Genomic DNA, 18,825 nt, shown 5'->3' on the forward strand with positions numbered 1-18,825 from the left:
TTTTCAAAGTGATACTTGATACCTACAGTAAGATAAATAGTGAGGCATTTGGTAGAGCAGAGAGATAGATGCTGGAGTGACTCTGATACCCAAAATACTCCTTACTGGAGCATGTGCACACACACAGACACACACAGACACACACACATACACACACACACACACACACACACACACACACACACACACACACACACACACACACACACACACACACACACACACACACACACACACACACACACACACACACACACACACACACACACACACACACACACACACACTTAGTTGGATTACTCCTGTCTTCCTGAGGTGTTGGCCTGTTTGATGGAACAGACTATGTGATGGAATGCTTTGATGTAATTTTCGGCTCATGAGTGCAAGTATATGGGGTCTTTCTCTATATGATTCTATTTCCATAATTCCAATCAACACAGAGAACTGCCTCCAGAGCGAGGAGCCTGCATGGACAGTGCCATTGAGCATCCCTCATCCCTCTGAGAGGAGTGACTGAGAACCGATCAGCCTGTCACACTCCATGCAGGCTCAGAGCCGCTGCGCCCCCGTTCTGTCAGCCGGAGAAGTGCATGCACCGCGGGTGGGTTTAAAAGCCCCGGCTGAGCGCGAGCTGCTGACAGTTTAGAGAGGCTTTAGATCCGACTGGGACAAAGTTAACTCGGGATTTCCACGTGCTCCAGGAAGAAGGAAAATAAGCAGTAGCGACTGAACGATGGCGACTCAAGCACAGCAGCCACCTCATCTCCACCTGGCAGAGCTGACCGCAACGCAGTTTCTTGACATCTGGAAACATTTCGATGCAGACGGTCAGTACTGCGGCCAGGGGGTTAAACTTGGGCAGGACTGTACTATGCGCATATCATAGGAGTAGGCTGGTTGTAAATTCAGAATGGTTGGATAGTTGTTAAATTGATAGACTAGTGCTTGGTGGAACAGAGGAAGTGAGCAGATGTGATAGATGAGGGTAGCGAGTCATGTGTGTTGTACTGCGGGACAGAGGAAGTGAGAAGATGTGATAGACGAGGGCAGGAAGTCCTGTGTGTTGTACTGCGGGACAGGAGCATATGGGTTGTTATTTGGACAGAGTCTTGGGACTCTTGGCAGTGATTGTCAGTCAGAGTGTGTCCTGTGCATTGTTCCGTGATCATGCACTTCTGCAAAGATTTGTAACTTTACACTTGTTTATTAACTTTAATTACCAAATTAGCATATTGAAGTTGTATAAACGGGCATTTGTGGGGTTTGTAGATATTTGTTGCAGAACTGTGGGATAAGGAAACATTTTAAAGTAGAAAAGTAGAAAAGCATTTTCAAATAGTTCAGTTTGTGCATTTTTCCCACACGAGCATTATATGAGATTTCAGTCGACACGTAGGCTACATATAATCCCCAATAACCATGTTTGTTAATCATCATTTTCTTTTAGTTCCTCAATTACGCCTCAGTAAGAACCGCGCAAAGCTATGGAACAGAAGAGCGCTGCTTTGGACCACATTTGTGTCACTGTTTTCTGTGCGTAAAACACGACAGTCTAATAACAGCATTACATTCTTTGAGATTGAACATGCGTTCTTGCGTGATCATTTATTATATTATGTGGTGACGTGTGTGTATTACGGAGTGGCTGTTTTTAACGCTGTTTGTTCGCTGTGAATTATATATGTTTCTGGCTTGTAGCGACCCCCACGAGGCAACCGGATCCGCGCGTCTCCTATGAATGAATTTACAGTAGCCTATGTCATCACCGGGGCTTCTGCCAGGCGCGCGTGTATTGAGTGGAGATGGAAAGAGAGTAGGGGGAAAGGGGGATAGGAGAAGGGGGAGCAGTGTGTGAAGAAGATGGGGAGAGAGGACAGAGATGAGGGAAACGTGGAAGTGGGGAAAAGGTGATCGATGGAATGAATATAGGGAATAGCCATTTAGCCTTTACAGTCATTGGGGGAAGGATGGGGGGGGGGGGTTAAATCCGCCCACCGGGTCAACAAAGCCATACCCATCCCTGGCGTGCACTGGAATGGACCTAGAAGTAGTAGAGCCAGGGATGAGGAATGAGTGCAATTACACACACACACACACACACACACACACACACACACACACACACACACACACACACACACACACACACACACACACACACACACACACACACACACACACACACACACACACACACACAACACAACACACACACACACTCTCATTCCACAAATTATAGTTGTGGAATATAAAAATAGGTCTCACTGTTCGCTGTAAATACATTAATGCATTTAAGGTTTTTCAGAGATGTCGTGCCAGTGATCCATCTGTGAGAGGCAGAGGTGGTTAACAGAAACATATTGGGCGCCAAGCGGGTTTGTGTCGGTCTGTCAAGTCGAATCCGTGTGCCAATCTGTGTCCATAGTCTCATACATGATAAAGCGAGACTAGAGCTGGGGTAGTGGAGCATGCTTTTCAAGAATCATAGATTTGATTTTTGGGTCAATGTCAACGATGCGTTTCAGACTTAAAACCTTAGATGTTTGACTCTTAGAACAGGACTTGTATGGTGTGTGTGTGTTATGGTTTGTGCAGAATGTGTCTGTGTGTGGACTGGAGAATAGGCCTATGATATTTGGGAAGCGCATGCATTATTCCACTCTTCACACCAAATATTATTCCATGCAAGGAAACAAGATCTATGTCTAACATAACTGGAAAATGTATGAACAGGGTCAAGCCTTTTGGGGCCCTATACGAGATTTGGTTGGGGGGCCTGCCACCTATCTAGCAACATATTTGAGTGGCTCCCCACTTGACCACGGAGATATTTATTTATTTTTTAAAGTTAATTTCCTGTAATTCTACACATTTTGCCTTGGGGCATAGAGAAAATGTTGCAGGTTTAAAGCAAGTTTTCTGCAATTCTACACATTTTTCCATAGGGCGTAAAAAACCTATCGCAAATGTCTAACTAATTTCATGCAATGCTATTCGTAAGTGAGAGTGGCAAACAATATTAATGGGGGCCTCCTAGAGGACAGGGCCACTTCGTTCCCGGTAACTACAAATTTATATAGCAGAGTAGACCAATTTACCAATCTAAAAATGCGTAGCTTCGTGGGCTAATTGAGTGCTGTCAGTGACTGACATAACAAGAGGAAAACTGCTGATGCACAACCACATTTCGAAATTGCGCTTTGTGTATTCTACTGTTCTAACTCTCAACTGAGTGACTCTCTCTACTATAGTCCCATTGATGTAGATCGGGGCATGTTCCCTCCTCTGCTTCCTGAAATCAACAGTCAACTCATTTGTTTTGTTTTGCTGACAATGAGGGAGAGGTTGTTGTCATGATGTCACCACAATGCCAGTTCACTTACCGCCTCCCTATAAGTGGACTGGTCGTTGTTGGTTATCAGGCCTACAACCGTGGTGTCATCAGCAAACTTGCTGTACACCATGCGTAGTCAGTCACATGCCTGTCATGTTTGTGAATGTCGCTACAGAAGATCTAGTGCCCCAATAAACATCTACCTGACCCCCCACTGTCAATCCCCCAGGCACAAAGCAATTCCACTGTGAATATGTTGCTGATGCTCTCTGAGCTGCAGGCGATTCCTGTTTTTAAATACCGTTCTGCAGCAGCATTACCAGAGAATTTCTACACTTCCCATTCGTAAATGCCATCCTGATCCGCCTAAAGGCTCCAGATGCGGGCAGTGCTTTGGTCATGTGACTAATGCAGAACCCCCACCTTCTCCCAACACTGAGCTAAACTACAAGGATGTTAGAGATGGTCCTTTCTTCTACATCTCTCTCTCTCTCTCTCTCTCTCTGTTTCTCCTTCTCTATCTGCCTGTAGGGTGTGTGATGTGTGTGTGTGATGTGTGTTTCTCCCGTGTGTGTTTGATGGCCTCTGAGTGTTTCTCTCATTTCCCCAATGGGGGAACGCAGAGAGCACAGACAGCACAGACCTGGGGGAACTCACACAGCACAGACCTGGGGGAACTCACACAGCACAGACCTGGGGGAACTCACACAGCACAGACTGTTAGAGATCTGATCAGCCAAGACAATTAGGAACTTGTTATATTCTCAATCAGCCTTAAATATCTACAGCATGTGGGTTGCCCCTACAGTGTGCGCACGCGCACACACACACACGCACACACAGACACACACTTATCAAGTTCTCTCTTTCCCCTTTCAATGATTTTCTTCCCCGTGTGGGTCAGCTATCATTTTATTCCTATGGTGCTATGACACAATAAGTCACATTAAGCCCCTGCCCTTTCAAATCCCTCCCTCCGACCTAGCCTCCCTTTCTCTCCTCCTCCCTTTCTCTCCTCCTCCCTCTATCTCATCCCCATCAGATACTGGGCCTGATGGTTTTGCTGGGATAGCAGACTAATCCTAGTAAAGGCCAGGGAGCTCAGCAGTGTGTGTGCGTGTGTGTTGGATATACTGTATATATGTGACTCAATGTTATGTTACTGTACTCCTGTGGGAGTCGTGTTGGCCAGATGGGCAATATCGTGTGACTGTAGCATTAGGCTAGATAATGAGAGTGTTTTTGTCAGCAGGTTTCCATATCGTTTAGAGTATGCAAACAGTCACACTCTCTGGACTCCTTGTGGACTCGTTGTTCTGGACTTTCATTGAGGTACTTGTTGAGCAAAGGGCTTAAAAAATGCCTCTATATTGAACCCTGTTTTTTTTACAGTAATGGAACACACACTACATACCAGGGTTCTATTTCAATTCACATTTGGTGATATAACGAGCATCTTATCCCCTCAACTCCTTCTCAACTGTATTGGAGAAGAAGGTCCAAGGTCCCTCCCCTGACTTTTTTCTCCAATGGGATTTGCGAAGGAGGTGAGGAGAGAGGATGCCAGGAATCAAGGAAAGATTAATTAAGACATAATTAACTATTATGTTTTCCACAGGTTCAAAGGTCAATGTAATCTCAATCTCACTGATCCCAGGAATGACCTTTAACCCTTGGGTATGTTCTACAGGAAATGGCTACATCGAGGGAAAGGAGCTGGAGAACTTCTTCCGGCAGCTAGAGACCGCGCGGAGAGGAACAGGCGTGGTGAGTGGGTTTGAATACTTTGAAAATGCACCCTTCTTTCCTTCCTGCCTTAAAGCGAGTGACTGACTCCATCCTAGTCGAGGCAACCTTAAACATTCTATTTAAATGATAAAATTGTCCACTTTACTTGACTGTCATCATCCACAGTGTATTCAGACTTCTAGATAGGCTGATAGACTGGATAATGACAATTTGATATAATATGCTGTAACAACTCATCATCACAGAGAGTCGTTAGGTAGGAAGTCTCTGTTTTATCTGTTTTTGATTTATTCTGTGTGTGTTTGTGTGTGTGTGTGTGTTTGTCTATTCAAGGATCCCACACATGCTGCGTTTAGAGAGAAAATGAAGGAGTTCATGATGAAATTTGACAAGAATGCAGACGGAAGAATCGAGATGTCAGAAGTAAGACTCATACTGTACACAAGCACATTCAAACTCCTCTGTTGAAATGTCTACTTACTTTTTATGTTTTCCTCTGATGCTACAGTTGAAGTCGGAAGTTTACATACACCTTAGCCAAATACATTTAAACTCAGTTTTTCACAATTCCGGACATTTAATCAGAGTAAAAATTCCCTGTCTTAGGTCAGTTATTATCACCACTTTATTTTAAGAATGTGAAATGTCAGAATAATAGTAGAGAGAATTATTTATTTGTCACGCCCTGACCATAGAGAGACTTTTTTATTCTCTATTTTGGTTAGGTCGGGGTGTGACTGGGGGGGTGTTCCTGTCTAGGTGTTTTTTTTCTATGTTGGCCTGTTATGGTTCCCAATCAGAGGCAGCTGTTTATCATTTTCTCTGATTGGGGATCATATTTAGGCAGCCATTTCCCCACTGTGTTTTGTGGGATCTTGTTTTTGTGTTGTTGCCTGTGTAACAGTATAACTTTAGTCCGTCCCCTCGCCCCGACCCGGGCGCGAACCAGGGACCCTCTGCACACATCAACAACAGTCACCCACGAAGCATCGTTACCCATCGCTCCACAAAAGCCGCGGCTCTTGCAGAGCAAGGGGAACCACTACTTCAAGGTCTCAGAGCAAGTGACGTAACCGATTGAAAGGCTATTAGCGCGCACCACCGCTAACTAGCTAGCCATTTCACATCCGTTACACTCACCCCCCTTTCGACCTCCTCCTTTTCCGCAGCAACCAGTGATCCGGGTCAACAGCATCAATGTAACAGTTTTAACTTTAGTCCGTCCCCTCGCCCCGGGCACGAACCAGGGACCCTCTGCACACATCAACAACAGTCACTCACGAAGCGTTGTTACCCATCGCTCCACAAAAGCCGCGGCTCTTGCAGAGCAAAGGGAACCACTACTTCAAGGTCTCAGAGCAAGTGACGTCACCGATTGAAAGGCTATTAGCGCGCACCACCACTAACTAGCTAGCCATTTCACATCCGTTACACCTGTGTGCACTACAGAACGTCACGTTTCGTGTATTCTTTATTGTTTTTTTGTGCGGTTCACTTAAATAAAAAGATGTCGAACCGATTTCACGCTGCACTTTGGTCTGAGTATGCTTAGAATGACGATCGTGACATTATTTCAGCTTTTATTTCTTTCATCACATTCCCAGTGGGTCAGAAGTTTACATACACTCAAATAGTATTTGGTAGCATTGCCTTTAAATTGTTTAACTTGGGAATAATGTTTCTGGTAGCCTTCCATAAGCTTCCCACAATAAGTTGGGTGAATTTTGGCCCATTCCTCCTGACAGAGCTGGTGTAACTGAGTCAGGTTTGTAGCCCTCCTTGCTCGCACACGCTTTTTCAGTTCTGCCCACAAATGTTCTATGGGATTGAGGTCAGGGCTTTGTGATGGCCTCTCCAATACCTTGACTTTGTTGTCCTTAAGCCATTTTGCCACAACTTTGGAAGTATGCTTGGGGTCATTGTCCATTTGGAAGACCCATTTGCGACCAAGCTTTAACTTCCTGACTGATGTCTTGAGATGTTGCTTCAATATATCCACATAATTTTCCTGCCTCATCATGCCATCTATTTTGTGAAGTGCACCAATCCCTCCTGCAGCAAAGGACCCCCACAACATGATGCTGCTACCCCCGTGCTTCACGGTTGAGATGGTGTTCTTTGGCTTGCAAACCTCCCCCTTTTTTCTCCAAACATAACGATGGTCATTATGGCCAAACAGTTCTATTTTTGTTTCATCAGACCATAGGACATTTCTCCAAAAAGTACGATCTTTGTCCCCATGTGCAGTTGCAAACCGTAGTCTGGCTTTTTTATGGCGGTTTTGGAGCAGTGGCTCCTTGCTGAGCGGCCTTTCAGGTTATGTCGATATAGGGCTAATTTTACTGTGGATATAGATACTTTTGAACCCGTTTCCTCCAGCATCTTCACAAGGTCATTTGCTGTTGTTCTTGGATTGATTTGCGCTTTTTGCACCAAAGTACATTAATCTCTAGGACACAGAACCTATCAGAACCTTCCTGAGCGGTATGATGGCTGCGTGGTCCCATGGTGTTTATACTTGCGTACTATTGTTTGTACAGATGAACGTGGTACCTTCAGGCGTTTGGAAATTGCTCCCAAGGATGAACCAGACTTGTGGAGGTCTACAATGTTTTTCTTAGGTCTTGGCTGATTTCCTTTGATTTTCCCATGATGTCAAGCAAAGAGGCACTGAGTTTGAAGGTAGGCCTTGAAATACATCCACAGGTACACCTCAAATTGGCTCAAATTATGTCAATTAGCCTATCAGAAGCTTCTAAAGCCATGACATAATTTTCTAGAATTTTCCAAGCTGTTTAAAGGCACAGTTAACTTAGTGTATGTAATCTTCTGACCCCCTGGAATTGTGATACGGTGAATTATAAGTGAAATAATTTGTCTGTAAACAATTGTTGGAAAAATTACTTGTGTCATGCACAAAGTAGATGTCCTAACCAACTTGCCAATACTATAGTTTGTTAACAAGACATTTGTGGAGTGGTTGAAAAACAAGTTTTAATGACTCCATCCTAAGTGTATGTAAACTTCCGACTTCAACTGTATATCTGCATATATGTTCTTTGTTTTGTCCACAGTGTTGTTGTTGAAATCCGCTTTAATATTGAGTTAGTAGCCAAGTGTACTAATCCTCTCTCTCTATATTTTCTCTCTCTCTCCCTTTCTCTCTCCAGTTAGCTCAGATTCTGCCCACAGAGGAGAATTTCCTGCTTTGTTTCAGAACATTTGTGGGATCCAGTGCAGAATTCATGGCGGTAAGTTGTGTCTGTGTCTGTCTGTCTGTCTGTCTGTGTCTTTGTGTGTGTGTGTCTGTCTGTCTGTGTCTTTGTGTGTGTGTGTGTGTGTGTGTGTGTGTGTGTGTGTGTGTGTGTGTGTGTGTGTGTGTGTGTGTGTGTGTGTGTGTGTGTGTGTGTGTGTGTGTGTGTGTGTGTGTGTGTGTGTGTGTGTGTGTGTGTGTGTGTAAGCCCACTGCACTGTACAGTATTTCAATCACTAAAGATGGCTCCTGCTATCATTGCTCTCTGATACAGATAACTTTTTGGTGTTTTGCTAAGTCTGATCACTTCGTCCCATACACAAAAACCAACACAAAAACACATCCATCCACATACACAGAATCAATCCCAAGAGAGTTTAGAAATATCAGGGAAACAGGCATCTCCTTGTGTAAAGCATTTTATATCTAGAAATAACTAGAGAGAGAAAGAGAGATAGGGGGGGGGGTTCCTTTTAACTGTTCCCTACTGGTGGAGACACGCAAAATAAGGAGAAGGGAGGATAGACAGAAGGAAGGAGTTTTGCAGTGGTCCAGTGTGCTGGCTACCCCGTGTTAAAAGTGGAGGGGTGAGGGGAGGGGAACACAGGAGCTATTCTCAGACTGCCATACATTATGGATGGGTTGCAGGCTTACTGCAGGAGAGTGGGGGGATGGGTGATGTGGTTTGGGCATACATCTTTGATAAGGTTCCGCTCTAGACATGGGACAGCTGGTAGATTAAAACACAAATTATATACTTTTCTGTCTCACTCTCATCCTCTTCTATCTCCGTCTGGCTACATTCTCTCTACCGATTATAGCATTATGACTCTTCCACTTGTTGTTAAAGTAAAGAGGGTTTTAAGGCTTTAGAGTTCTTAATCTCTGTGTTTAAATGCATGTGTACTGTGTTGTAATGAAATGTTAAAAATGCTCTGTCTACAGGCATGGCGAAGGTATGACACTGATCGCAGTGGATACATCGAAGCCAATGAACTGAAGGTAAACAAATGTGTCAAGCTTTTAAACATTCATAACCTTCATTAGTCAATTTCCAAGGACTTGTGCTTGTTGTCAGAGGAGGACCCCTGAGCACTCATCTTTAAACTTACATTTTGGGTCATTGAGCCAGTTACCAGTGGGGTAACGAGGATCTGTCTTCCTCAGGGTTTCCTGTCAGATCTTCTGAAGAAGGCCAACAGACACTACGATGACAAGAAACTCAACGAATACACACAGACAATCGTGAGTGTGACACACATACTGTACATGCGTACACAAACACACAGGTTTAACACCGTGTAGTAATGTTACGCCACTCACTGTTGCATTTCACTCTCCAGCTGAGGATGTTTGATCTGAACGGTGATGGGAAACTGGGCCTGTCTGAAATGGCCAGGTGAGTGTATGTGTGTCTTGTTCACTGAGAGACTCTGTGTTATACTTGAATCCATTTTGAAGTAAAGAATCTGAATGTGAACGATGTTCTTTTATCTCATTTAAGGCTGCTGCCAGTTCAGGAAAATTTCTTGCTCAAGTTCGAGGTGAGACCTGACCCACACACCCCACCCCCACACCCCACCCCACACACAAAATCCTTTAGGAAGTGGGGCAACGTATTCATTTGTGAAAGAGTCGGTCACTATGTGAATTAAAGCAGTCTTGACAATAACCCTAAGGTAAAGGTCATACAATACGTATGTCGGCAGATCTATGGTACAATTCAGCTTTATTGCATTCACTTTAAGAGGATTAAACTGTTTATCACAGGAGACATTTACTGAGTCTGCACCTGGCTAGACTATCACATCGACACCCTTAAAAGTCCTTGCAACACTCTTTCACACGCACTCAAGCACGCATGTTCACACACACACACACACACACACACACACACACACACACACACACACACACACACACACACACACACACACACACACACACACACACACACACACACACACACACACACACACACACACACACATTTGTCTGTCAGTCCTGCAGGCTCGTTAATGAAACCAGTTAGACTTCAGTTTGTGAGGAACAGATGCAGGCATTCCCATGGTGCTTTTTGGAGAAATGTCCTATGGTCTGATGAAACAAAAATAGAACTGTTTGGCCATAATGACCATCATTATGTTTGGAGGAAAAAGGGGGAGGCCTGCAAGCCGAAGAACACCATCCCCACCGTGAAGCACGGGGGTGGCAGCATCATGTTGTGGGGGTGCTTTGCTGCAGCAGGGACTGGTGCACTTCACAAAATAGATGGCATCATGAGGCAGGAAAATTATGTGGATATTTTGAAGCAACATCTCAAGACATCAGTCAGGAAGTTAAAACTTGGTCGCAAATGGGTCTTCCAAATGGACAATGACCCCAAGCATACTTCCAAAGTTGTGGCAAAATGGCTTAAGGACAACAAAGTCAAGGTATTGGAGTGGCCATCTCAAAGCCCTGACCTCAATCCCATAGAACATTTGTGGGCAGAACTGAAAAAACGTGTGCGCGCAAGGAGGCCTACAAACCTGACTCAGTTACACCAGCTCTGTCAGGAGGAATGGGCCAAAATTCACCCAACTTATTGTAGGAAGCTTGTGGAAGGCTACCCGAAACGTTTGACCCAAGTTAAACAATTTCAAGGCAATGCTACCAAGAACTAATTTAGTGTATGTAAACTTCTGACCCACTGGGAATGTGATGAAATAAAAGCTGAAATAAATCATTCTCCCTACTATTATTCGGACATTTCACATTCTTAAAATAAAGTGGTGATCCTAACTGACCTAAAACAGGGAATTTTTACTGTGCTTAAATGTCAGGAATTGTGAAAAACTGAGTTTAAATGTATTTGGCTGAGGTGTATGTAAACTTCCGACTTCAACTGTATATCATATACAATATACTGTATATGATATTTTTCCTTTCCCTTCCCTGTCTTTTCCGTCTCTCCAGGGATGCAAGCTTTCAGCAGAGCAGTTCAATGTAATCTTCACCTTCTATGACAAGGTAAATGAGCACAATAGACATATTTGCAGGGAGGGTGTGTAGTTGGGAGAGTGTGTGAGAGAGATTGCTTGTATCCCTGTCACTCAAGCTACTAGCTCCATGCAAATGGTCTCTTGCACAGGTAAATACTCCAGAGACACACCTGCGTCTGTATCACTTATTTTGTTAGTGTTACCCTGGTAACCTTCCCAGTAGCGGTGCGTGGGTAAAATCAGGGGGGAAGCCAATCCAGAAAAAAAGCCATATTACAACCTATGTTTTGTGATAACTGTGTTGTTTGCTCTATAACCTGTTAGTTCATATGCCTTGACACCGTGATATATAGGCCTAATGCCGAGACAATAAGAAGACACAGTGGCAGAATAAATTCAACCACACCTTTGTTTCATTACAAAACCGGAGAGCAACATCTGTCCAGTGAAGTCCACAGAACATATTGCATGTAACAGTTACATGACCTGCCTCCACTATTCCGGCACAATTTCAACTTATACGTCATCTAATAACCTATTCTTAGTCTAATACAGTGACAACTAAAAGATACCAAAAACGATTTAGTCCAATCAACGTAAGCTAAATATGATGTGGCTACTGATTTATGTTACTGATTTATGTGTGTGTCTGTGTGTGTGTGTGTGTGTGTGTGTGTTTGTGTGCGTGTAAGTAGAAAAAACATGTTGACTCAACCTACTTGTAGAGAAACGCCAATGCCATCCTCCTCTTTCATGTTGCCTAAACGGTCTATGACTCTGTCATACAGTACACACTTTTATTTTTTGTTGTCCTAGGCTATCTTGCTAAAATACTTGCTCGCTAGCTTCCTTTCATACGCAACGATACACCAGGCCAGCTAGTTAACATCAGCATACTACACTCTTTGAAAAAAGGTGCTATCTAGAACCTAAAAGGGTTCTTCGGCTATCCCCATAAGAGAACCCTTTGAAGAACCATTTTTGGTTCCAGGTAGAACCTATTTGGTTCCAGGTAGAATCCTTTTGGGTTTCATGTAGAACCCTTTCCACAGAGGGTTCTACATAGAACCCAAAAGGGTTCTACCTGGAACCAAAAAGGGTTCTCCTGTGGGGACAGCCGAAGAACCCTTCTGGAACCCTTTTTTCTAAGAGCGTACATCTAGCTATGTGTTGAAATTCCATCCTATCAGGCCAGGGGCACAATGTATGAATTTATGGTTGGATCAGAATCGCTGTTATAGTCATTGGCCAGTGCAGAGAATTAAGTAAAACCACGAGTCCAAATCCCTAATTTATGAAAAGGTCGAACACAACGAGATGCAACAATTCAAGTTTCTTTCTGTCAATAATGACATTTGCCTTGTGATGTGATTGGTCTGAAGCAAATTCAAACTGGCTTCCATTGACACTTTTAATTTTGGTGCGCCAGGACCATTCACTGCTGAGCTCACTCAGTTTAGCTCAAAGCTGATTGACTTTTATTTTATTTATTTTTTATTAAGGGAGGCCAAATGCTCGCTGGCTTCCCTTGAATTCAATGCTATGGGCGGCAATAATGTCATACTCTTTCTGACCAGAGAGCATCAGATAGATACGCTACACATATTGAGACAGAGGGGAGCTGTTTGGTTTGGTCAGATGCTTTCTTCGTTGAGATACATTCTTTTCAGCCTCTTGCGAATTGAAGGAAATTTATGAAACACAGAGCGACAAAATATATAATTTTTTTGGGGAAGCCTGGCTTACCTTGGCATCCATGAATAAACGCCACTGAACCTTCCACAAAGAAAACAGTACAGTAGGAAAGACAGGTGTACAGTACAGGAGTCTCATACTAATGCCTTTGTAATGACTGAATTGGCAGTTGGTCTGTGAATGATTGATCTTGGCTGTGTATACTCTGAGTGGGAGGATATCTGAGTGTTTGATTGTTCTTTTACTGAGAATATGATATGAGATGCCCGGACCCTTTCTGCTGTTTCACTGTTTTTCACTGTTTCACTAGGATGGGAACGGTTACATCGATGAGCAGGAGCTGGACGCACTGCTGAAGGACCTCCATGACAAGAACAAAATGGTAAGGAACAAGAGACTTCACTTATTTACTGACTCATCTTTTGATTAGTTGATTGGTTTATTATGTCATACTGCACCTGGAGTGTTTACAAGATCAGAATGATTGGCAGAACATTGTGGTCTTGTACAGGTTATGGTCTTTTGAGTTTTTGTTGGATCAGGATGTGGTGTTGCATTGACTGTTAGGGCCATACCCAGCAAACAGGGGACGTCCTGAGGATATTTGGCGACTTTCCCATTAGGTCCCTTAAAGGTTTCTGCGTGACGTTATCCCACTGACGTTCTGAGAATGTTCTAGTTTCCTGAACGTCACTGAGGAGCATGTCAGGACCTTTTTAGTACATTCTCAGGACTTTCATTTTACTAGTCCTCAGGACGTCGAATGATGTTCCCAAGGGAACATTCTCTGGTGGACCTTTTTATAGTTCCCGGCTTGACCTGGGGATGTTTTTAGGATGTTCTTGGCACGTTGTGTCATGGTCCCCTGAAGGTCACCTGAACATTCTTGGGACGTTGTATCATGGTCCCCTGGAAGTTTTGTCTAGTCCCAGGTTTGTCCTGGGGATGTCCACAAGGAGTTTTTTAACATGTTCTTGGGACGTTGTGTCATGAAATAAGTAAATCCCTGGCATTGCCAAAATACAAACAGCTGTGCCTGGATCAGTGGTTCACCAATCAGGGCCTTGATAGTCTTGGCAACAGTAACAAGAGGTGATGTGTAGTGAAACTAGGGTGCGTGTGCCCGAGGTAGATTTTTTTGGGGGGGAAGAAATGTTTCTTTGCGACTGGGAACTAGGCAAAATCCTTCATGGGACCATGACCCAACATCCCAAGAAAGTCCTAAAAAAAAGTCCTTCGGACGTCCCCGAGGCCAACTGGGAACTAGACAAAACCTCCAGGGGACCATGACACAAAGTCCTGATGACTTCAGGCGACCATTTCGTGAAGTCCTGGGGACGTTCTAATGACTCATGATTGTTTACAGGGTATACACCATAGTTAATGACATCATTGGTTGAGGCACTAGCACTCACGTCTGTTTCGCCCACTGTTTGCTGTAGGAGTTGGACTCGACCGGTCTGGTGGGCTATAAGAAGAGCATCATGGCTCTGTCCGACGCGGGGAAGCTCTACCGCACCGAGCTGGAGATCGTCCTCTGCCGCGACTCCACACTGTGATCTTTCACCTATGACCCCTGACAACCCCCCAATGTCCCCCTGCTGGCATAACCAGGTGCATGTATGACCCCCTCCTCCACTCCAATATCTGTAGAGTGGAAGTGAATGTCCACTTGAAGGCATAAGCAAGACCCTCAGCCCAACTGCCCGACTCTGTTTAACTACCTGTCCCTTACTATGCCCCACCTCACCTCCCCCCTTATAGCAGCGTGGGGCTACCTGATGATGTCATCAGCGTCTGCAGCTTTTTTGTTATTTTTTTTACATGCAATTCTATAGTGAGTTAACCAATACATATGGAAATAATAGAAGGAATATATGATATGACTATTTATTTGAATGCATATACATTTTGCCTGAATGTCCTTTATACTGTACTCCCTTAGCCTACTCTTTGTTTTTTTTACAGTTTGCCTGTAAATCTCTCTCTTTCTATTTACCTCCAATCTCAATGCTCCCTCCCTCACTATTCGTTTCAGTCTGTTGCCTTGTTTTTGAATTGGGTTTAGGCTCGTACTGTTTTAGTGGAGAAATTATTGAGAGCATCAATAAATATAGTTGATGATCACTTATGTCTTAGCCTTACTCACAACCACAGGGCCAAACTGTCTCTATCCAAACCATGGGATCTCAGTCTGCTTAACTTCTATATTAGCCTATAAATCTCTATAAACACCTCGTTAAATCTGTTTCTATGAAGACTTTATCTTGCCCAAGCAAGGGAGGGCTATTTTCCTTTGCCAGCATAATGTGTTTCCTATGAAGATTACAGTTTCAATACAGATGTTGTGAGCAGGCGCGTTATCTTCCTGAACACTCCACTCTCGCTATTCTAATCTCCCGTTGAAAGGCAGCTTGATGGAGCCTGCACACTCCATTTTTCATAGATGAGAACTTTCAGAGGTACTCAGCTGTCTCTATGTCACACTAGGAACACTGAGTGGGTCAATGAGTGAAATGAGTGACCGAGGGGAGGGATATGAGTGGAGTTAAACAGCCATTCTCCAGCACCTCCTGCTAGTAGACTAGTCCTACCATAACAGCCTAACACACCTTAGAGATCACAAATTAATTGAAAGTTTACTTACTGTATCACTAATAGAAAAACTCATGATGTTTTTTTGCCTCAGCAGCTCCATCTGAGCCTTTGAGCCTCACTACTTACACGCACATCCCGAATTTGCAGACAGAGCAATTTAGGGCACTCCAGTTGGTGGACACATTTCCCTGTGTAATATATATATATTTGGGAATGTCCAGAGTCCTAAAAGACAATGACAAATATGCACCAGGCTTGTTTTTAGTCTTTAAAGGTTTAAAAGAACAACACCACACAACACAGTAATCATTACGTTGTTACACATTTATTTTAAATATATATTTTTGTGAAAACCTTCAGTTTCTTGGATAATACTTCTCATTTTATGTATAATCTTTTGGAGCTGTCCACATTTAGTACCAAATGGAACAGTCTGACTTCCATCAATTAATCATCCGCACTTTCATCTTTAATTAAACTCACTCTAGTAAGCACAAAAAAACACCAAACCACGCACACACGCACACACACACACACACACACACACACACACACACACACACACACACACACACACACACACACACACACACACACACACACACACACACACACACACACACACACACACACACACACACACACACACTACTTTGATCCCAAAGCAGCCAACTGCTGACAACAGTACAGGAGAAATGGCGTCCGCTCTGATTCTCTCCCCCATAATGGTTCCTCACTCAGAAAGAAAAAGGGAAGAGAGGGAAGCGAGAGATGGGGGAAAAGACAAGCTGCTAAGATTGGGGTCCATATTTAGCTATTCTCCCCTGAGTAGATTTGCTATTGCTTCAAACAAAAGGGATAGGTGCACACACACACACACACACACACACACACACACACACACACACACACACACACACACACACACACACACACACACACACACACACACACACACACACACACACACACACACACACACACACAGCTAGAAACAATATTGGGCACAAACAAACAGATGTTAATAACAGAAAACGTCCGATGCTCCTCTCTCTCAAACACACCAAAACAGCTTCAGCTGAGTCAGAGGATGAGGCAAGGTGGCAGCCTCGGTGCACAAACACTTTTAAGAGTTATCGCCACACCAAGTAGAAAAGTTGGGTCTTTTTAGAAATTAGTTTGGGCTTATAAAGTCTGCTGTCTTTTTGGTCCAGTACAGATACAGATACAGACACAGACACAGACATGCATGCATACATACATCACTGAGTGTTGTTGGACAGCTCTGCGGTGGCTGGATAAGGCAAACAGTTGTAAAGCTTTTCAGGAATTTTCTCAGTGAGTAATGGACATAGCCGGAGCAGAGAGGGGAACAGATGCAGTCAAATCCATGATGGGTTTTGGAACACCGGCCTCTCCTGCTCAGCACAGTCCCAATGTGCCACTAATCCCTGATTTCTGAAATGGTGGCAAACGAAAAAACACTCGTTGGATTTTCCCTCTATTGTTTCTGTTTCTAATCCATTTATTCGGCAGAGAAATTCATCTCCATCATTTCTGAAAAGGAGTGGGACTAAGAGAAACAAAGATACTAACACGCGCACACACACAAACACACACACACACTCGGATGCATGATTTTTCACAACTGTCAGTACCAGTAGTAGTAATACGTTGTCTTCTTTTGTTGCTTTGCTAATCTATTATTCTTTGGAGTCTTAAATGCTTGTCATTGGCTGTGTTATTCCTCTGTGAAAATACATGTATGTGTTTAAATCCCCCACTAGCAAAGATACACTGACAGAAACACACCCATAAAAATGTATATACTGTAGCCACAGTCTCTCAATCAACTCTCTTTGTCACACACAAGACTTCCTGCAAAAGAGTGTCCCACTCTCCCTGGCCCATTTCTGTGTTTGTGTGCAATATGGCTGTCCTTTGAGCATTAATTGCGATGCCACAACTTCTTATTTCCCGCAGTAGCGTATTTCCACAGCAACTTATTACAGTGTAATTAAACTGTCCTGAGTCTCTCCCTGGGAAACACAACCTGTGGCTGTGGAGGAACAATGGGGAACTGTTTGTCTGTGTGTGGGTGTGTGTGTGTGTGTCGGATGGGGGCAAAACATGATCTGTTATCGTTCCCTATAATTACCTTTCCCCTTTTTGACAGCTGCATTCCCTGCAAGCAATTGGCTTTGCATTGTTGTTTACTCAGTCACCAATGACTGACATTCAAAGATGTTATAAAATATGTTTATAACTTCCCATAAGTGAGTGTCACATTCTATTATAGAGCTCTAGAGTTCATTCTGCACCATGTTATCTCACTACTATTCTACAAAACAGTGCAAGGGTCATCATCACAGAGAAAGAGAGAGGAATGAAGACACGCAGATAGAGGGTGAGACAGTGACATACACAATCTCTCCATCTTCATCTCTCCTTCTCTTTATCCCCCCCCAAATATACATGCACAGCTACACACACACATAGAGAGTAACACGCACGCACACACATGCACGCACGCGCACACACACACAGATGTTAATAACAGAAAACGTCCGACGCTCCTCTCTCTCAAACACACCAAAACAGCTTCAGCTGAGCCAGAGGATGAGGCAAGGTTGCAGACAGAGACACACACACACACACACACACACACACACACACACACACACACACACACACACACACACACACACACACACACACACACACACACACACACACACACACACACACACACACACACACACACACTGTGGGTTTTATGAAAGCCTGTCTGACATGGTGCTCAAGGAAACCTCTAATCAGGGGAGGCTTTCAAATGTCATTCAGCATTACAGTCAGTAACACTTCTCTCTAATCATTTCCTCCTGCTTCTATCCCCTCTCTCTGTCTCTGTCACTCCTCCTCCTCTGTCTCTTCATTTATTGTTTCTTCCTCTCTTCCTCTCATTTCCTCCTTCTATTTCTCTGTCACTCTCTGTCCCTCCCTCTTCAATTCTTCTTTCTTCTCCCTCTCTCCATCCTGTCCTGTCATCAGCTTCTCCCCTGAGGAACTGCTACAGCAGACCTCCATTCCTGTAAGTACTGTGTCTTTCATCCCATAGCAAATACACACAGCCACAACATGCTTCTAAGCAGTGGTGTAGAGTACTTAAGTAAAAATACTTGAAAGTACTACTTAAGTCGTTTTTTGGGGGT

General features: G+C 43.8%; 1 protein-coding gene across 1 annotated transcript; it reads left to right on the forward strand.

Annotated features, from left to right (window-relative positions):
* The first annotated feature begins 613 nt into the window (after window positions 1–613).
* Window positions 614–15,142, forward strand: LOC139576104 (calretinin-like). The gene is made up of 11 exons (XM_071401785.1): window positions 614–827; window positions 5,025–5,101; window positions 5,417–5,506; window positions 8,254–8,334; window positions 9,282–9,338; window positions 9,504–9,581; window positions 9,680–9,735; window positions 9,841–9,880; window positions 11,295–11,348; window positions 13,326–13,397; window positions 14,458–15,142. The coding sequence occupies exons 1-11, from the start codon at window positions 734–736 to the stop codon at window positions 14,572–14,574; spliced, it is 816 nt and encodes a 271-aa protein (XP_071257886.1). The 5' UTR covers window positions 614–733; the 3' UTR covers window positions 14,575–15,142.
* The last annotated feature ends 3,683 nt before the right edge of the window (window positions 15,143–18,825 follow it).

The sequence above is a fragment of the Salvelinus alpinus genome, chromosome 5 (assembly GCF_045679555.1).
Source record: "Salvelinus alpinus chromosome 5, SLU_Salpinus.1, whole genome shotgun sequence".
NCBI lineage: Eukaryota > Metazoa > Chordata > Actinopteri > Salmoniformes > Salmonidae > Salvelinus > Salvelinus alpinus.

Coding starts and splice junctions, on each gene's coding strand:
- LOC139576104 (XM_071401785.1), top strand. CDS start 734: ATGGCGACTCAAGCACAGCAGCCACCTCATCTCCACCTGGCAGAGCTG. Junction 5,102..5,416: donor CGCGGAGAGGAACAGGCGTG/GTGAGTGGGTTT, acceptor TGTCTATTCAAG/GATCCCACACATGCTGCGTT. Junction 9,582..9,679: donor ACGAATACACACAGACAATC/GTGAGTGTGACA, acceptor TTCACTCTCCAG/CTGAGGATGTTTGATCTGAA.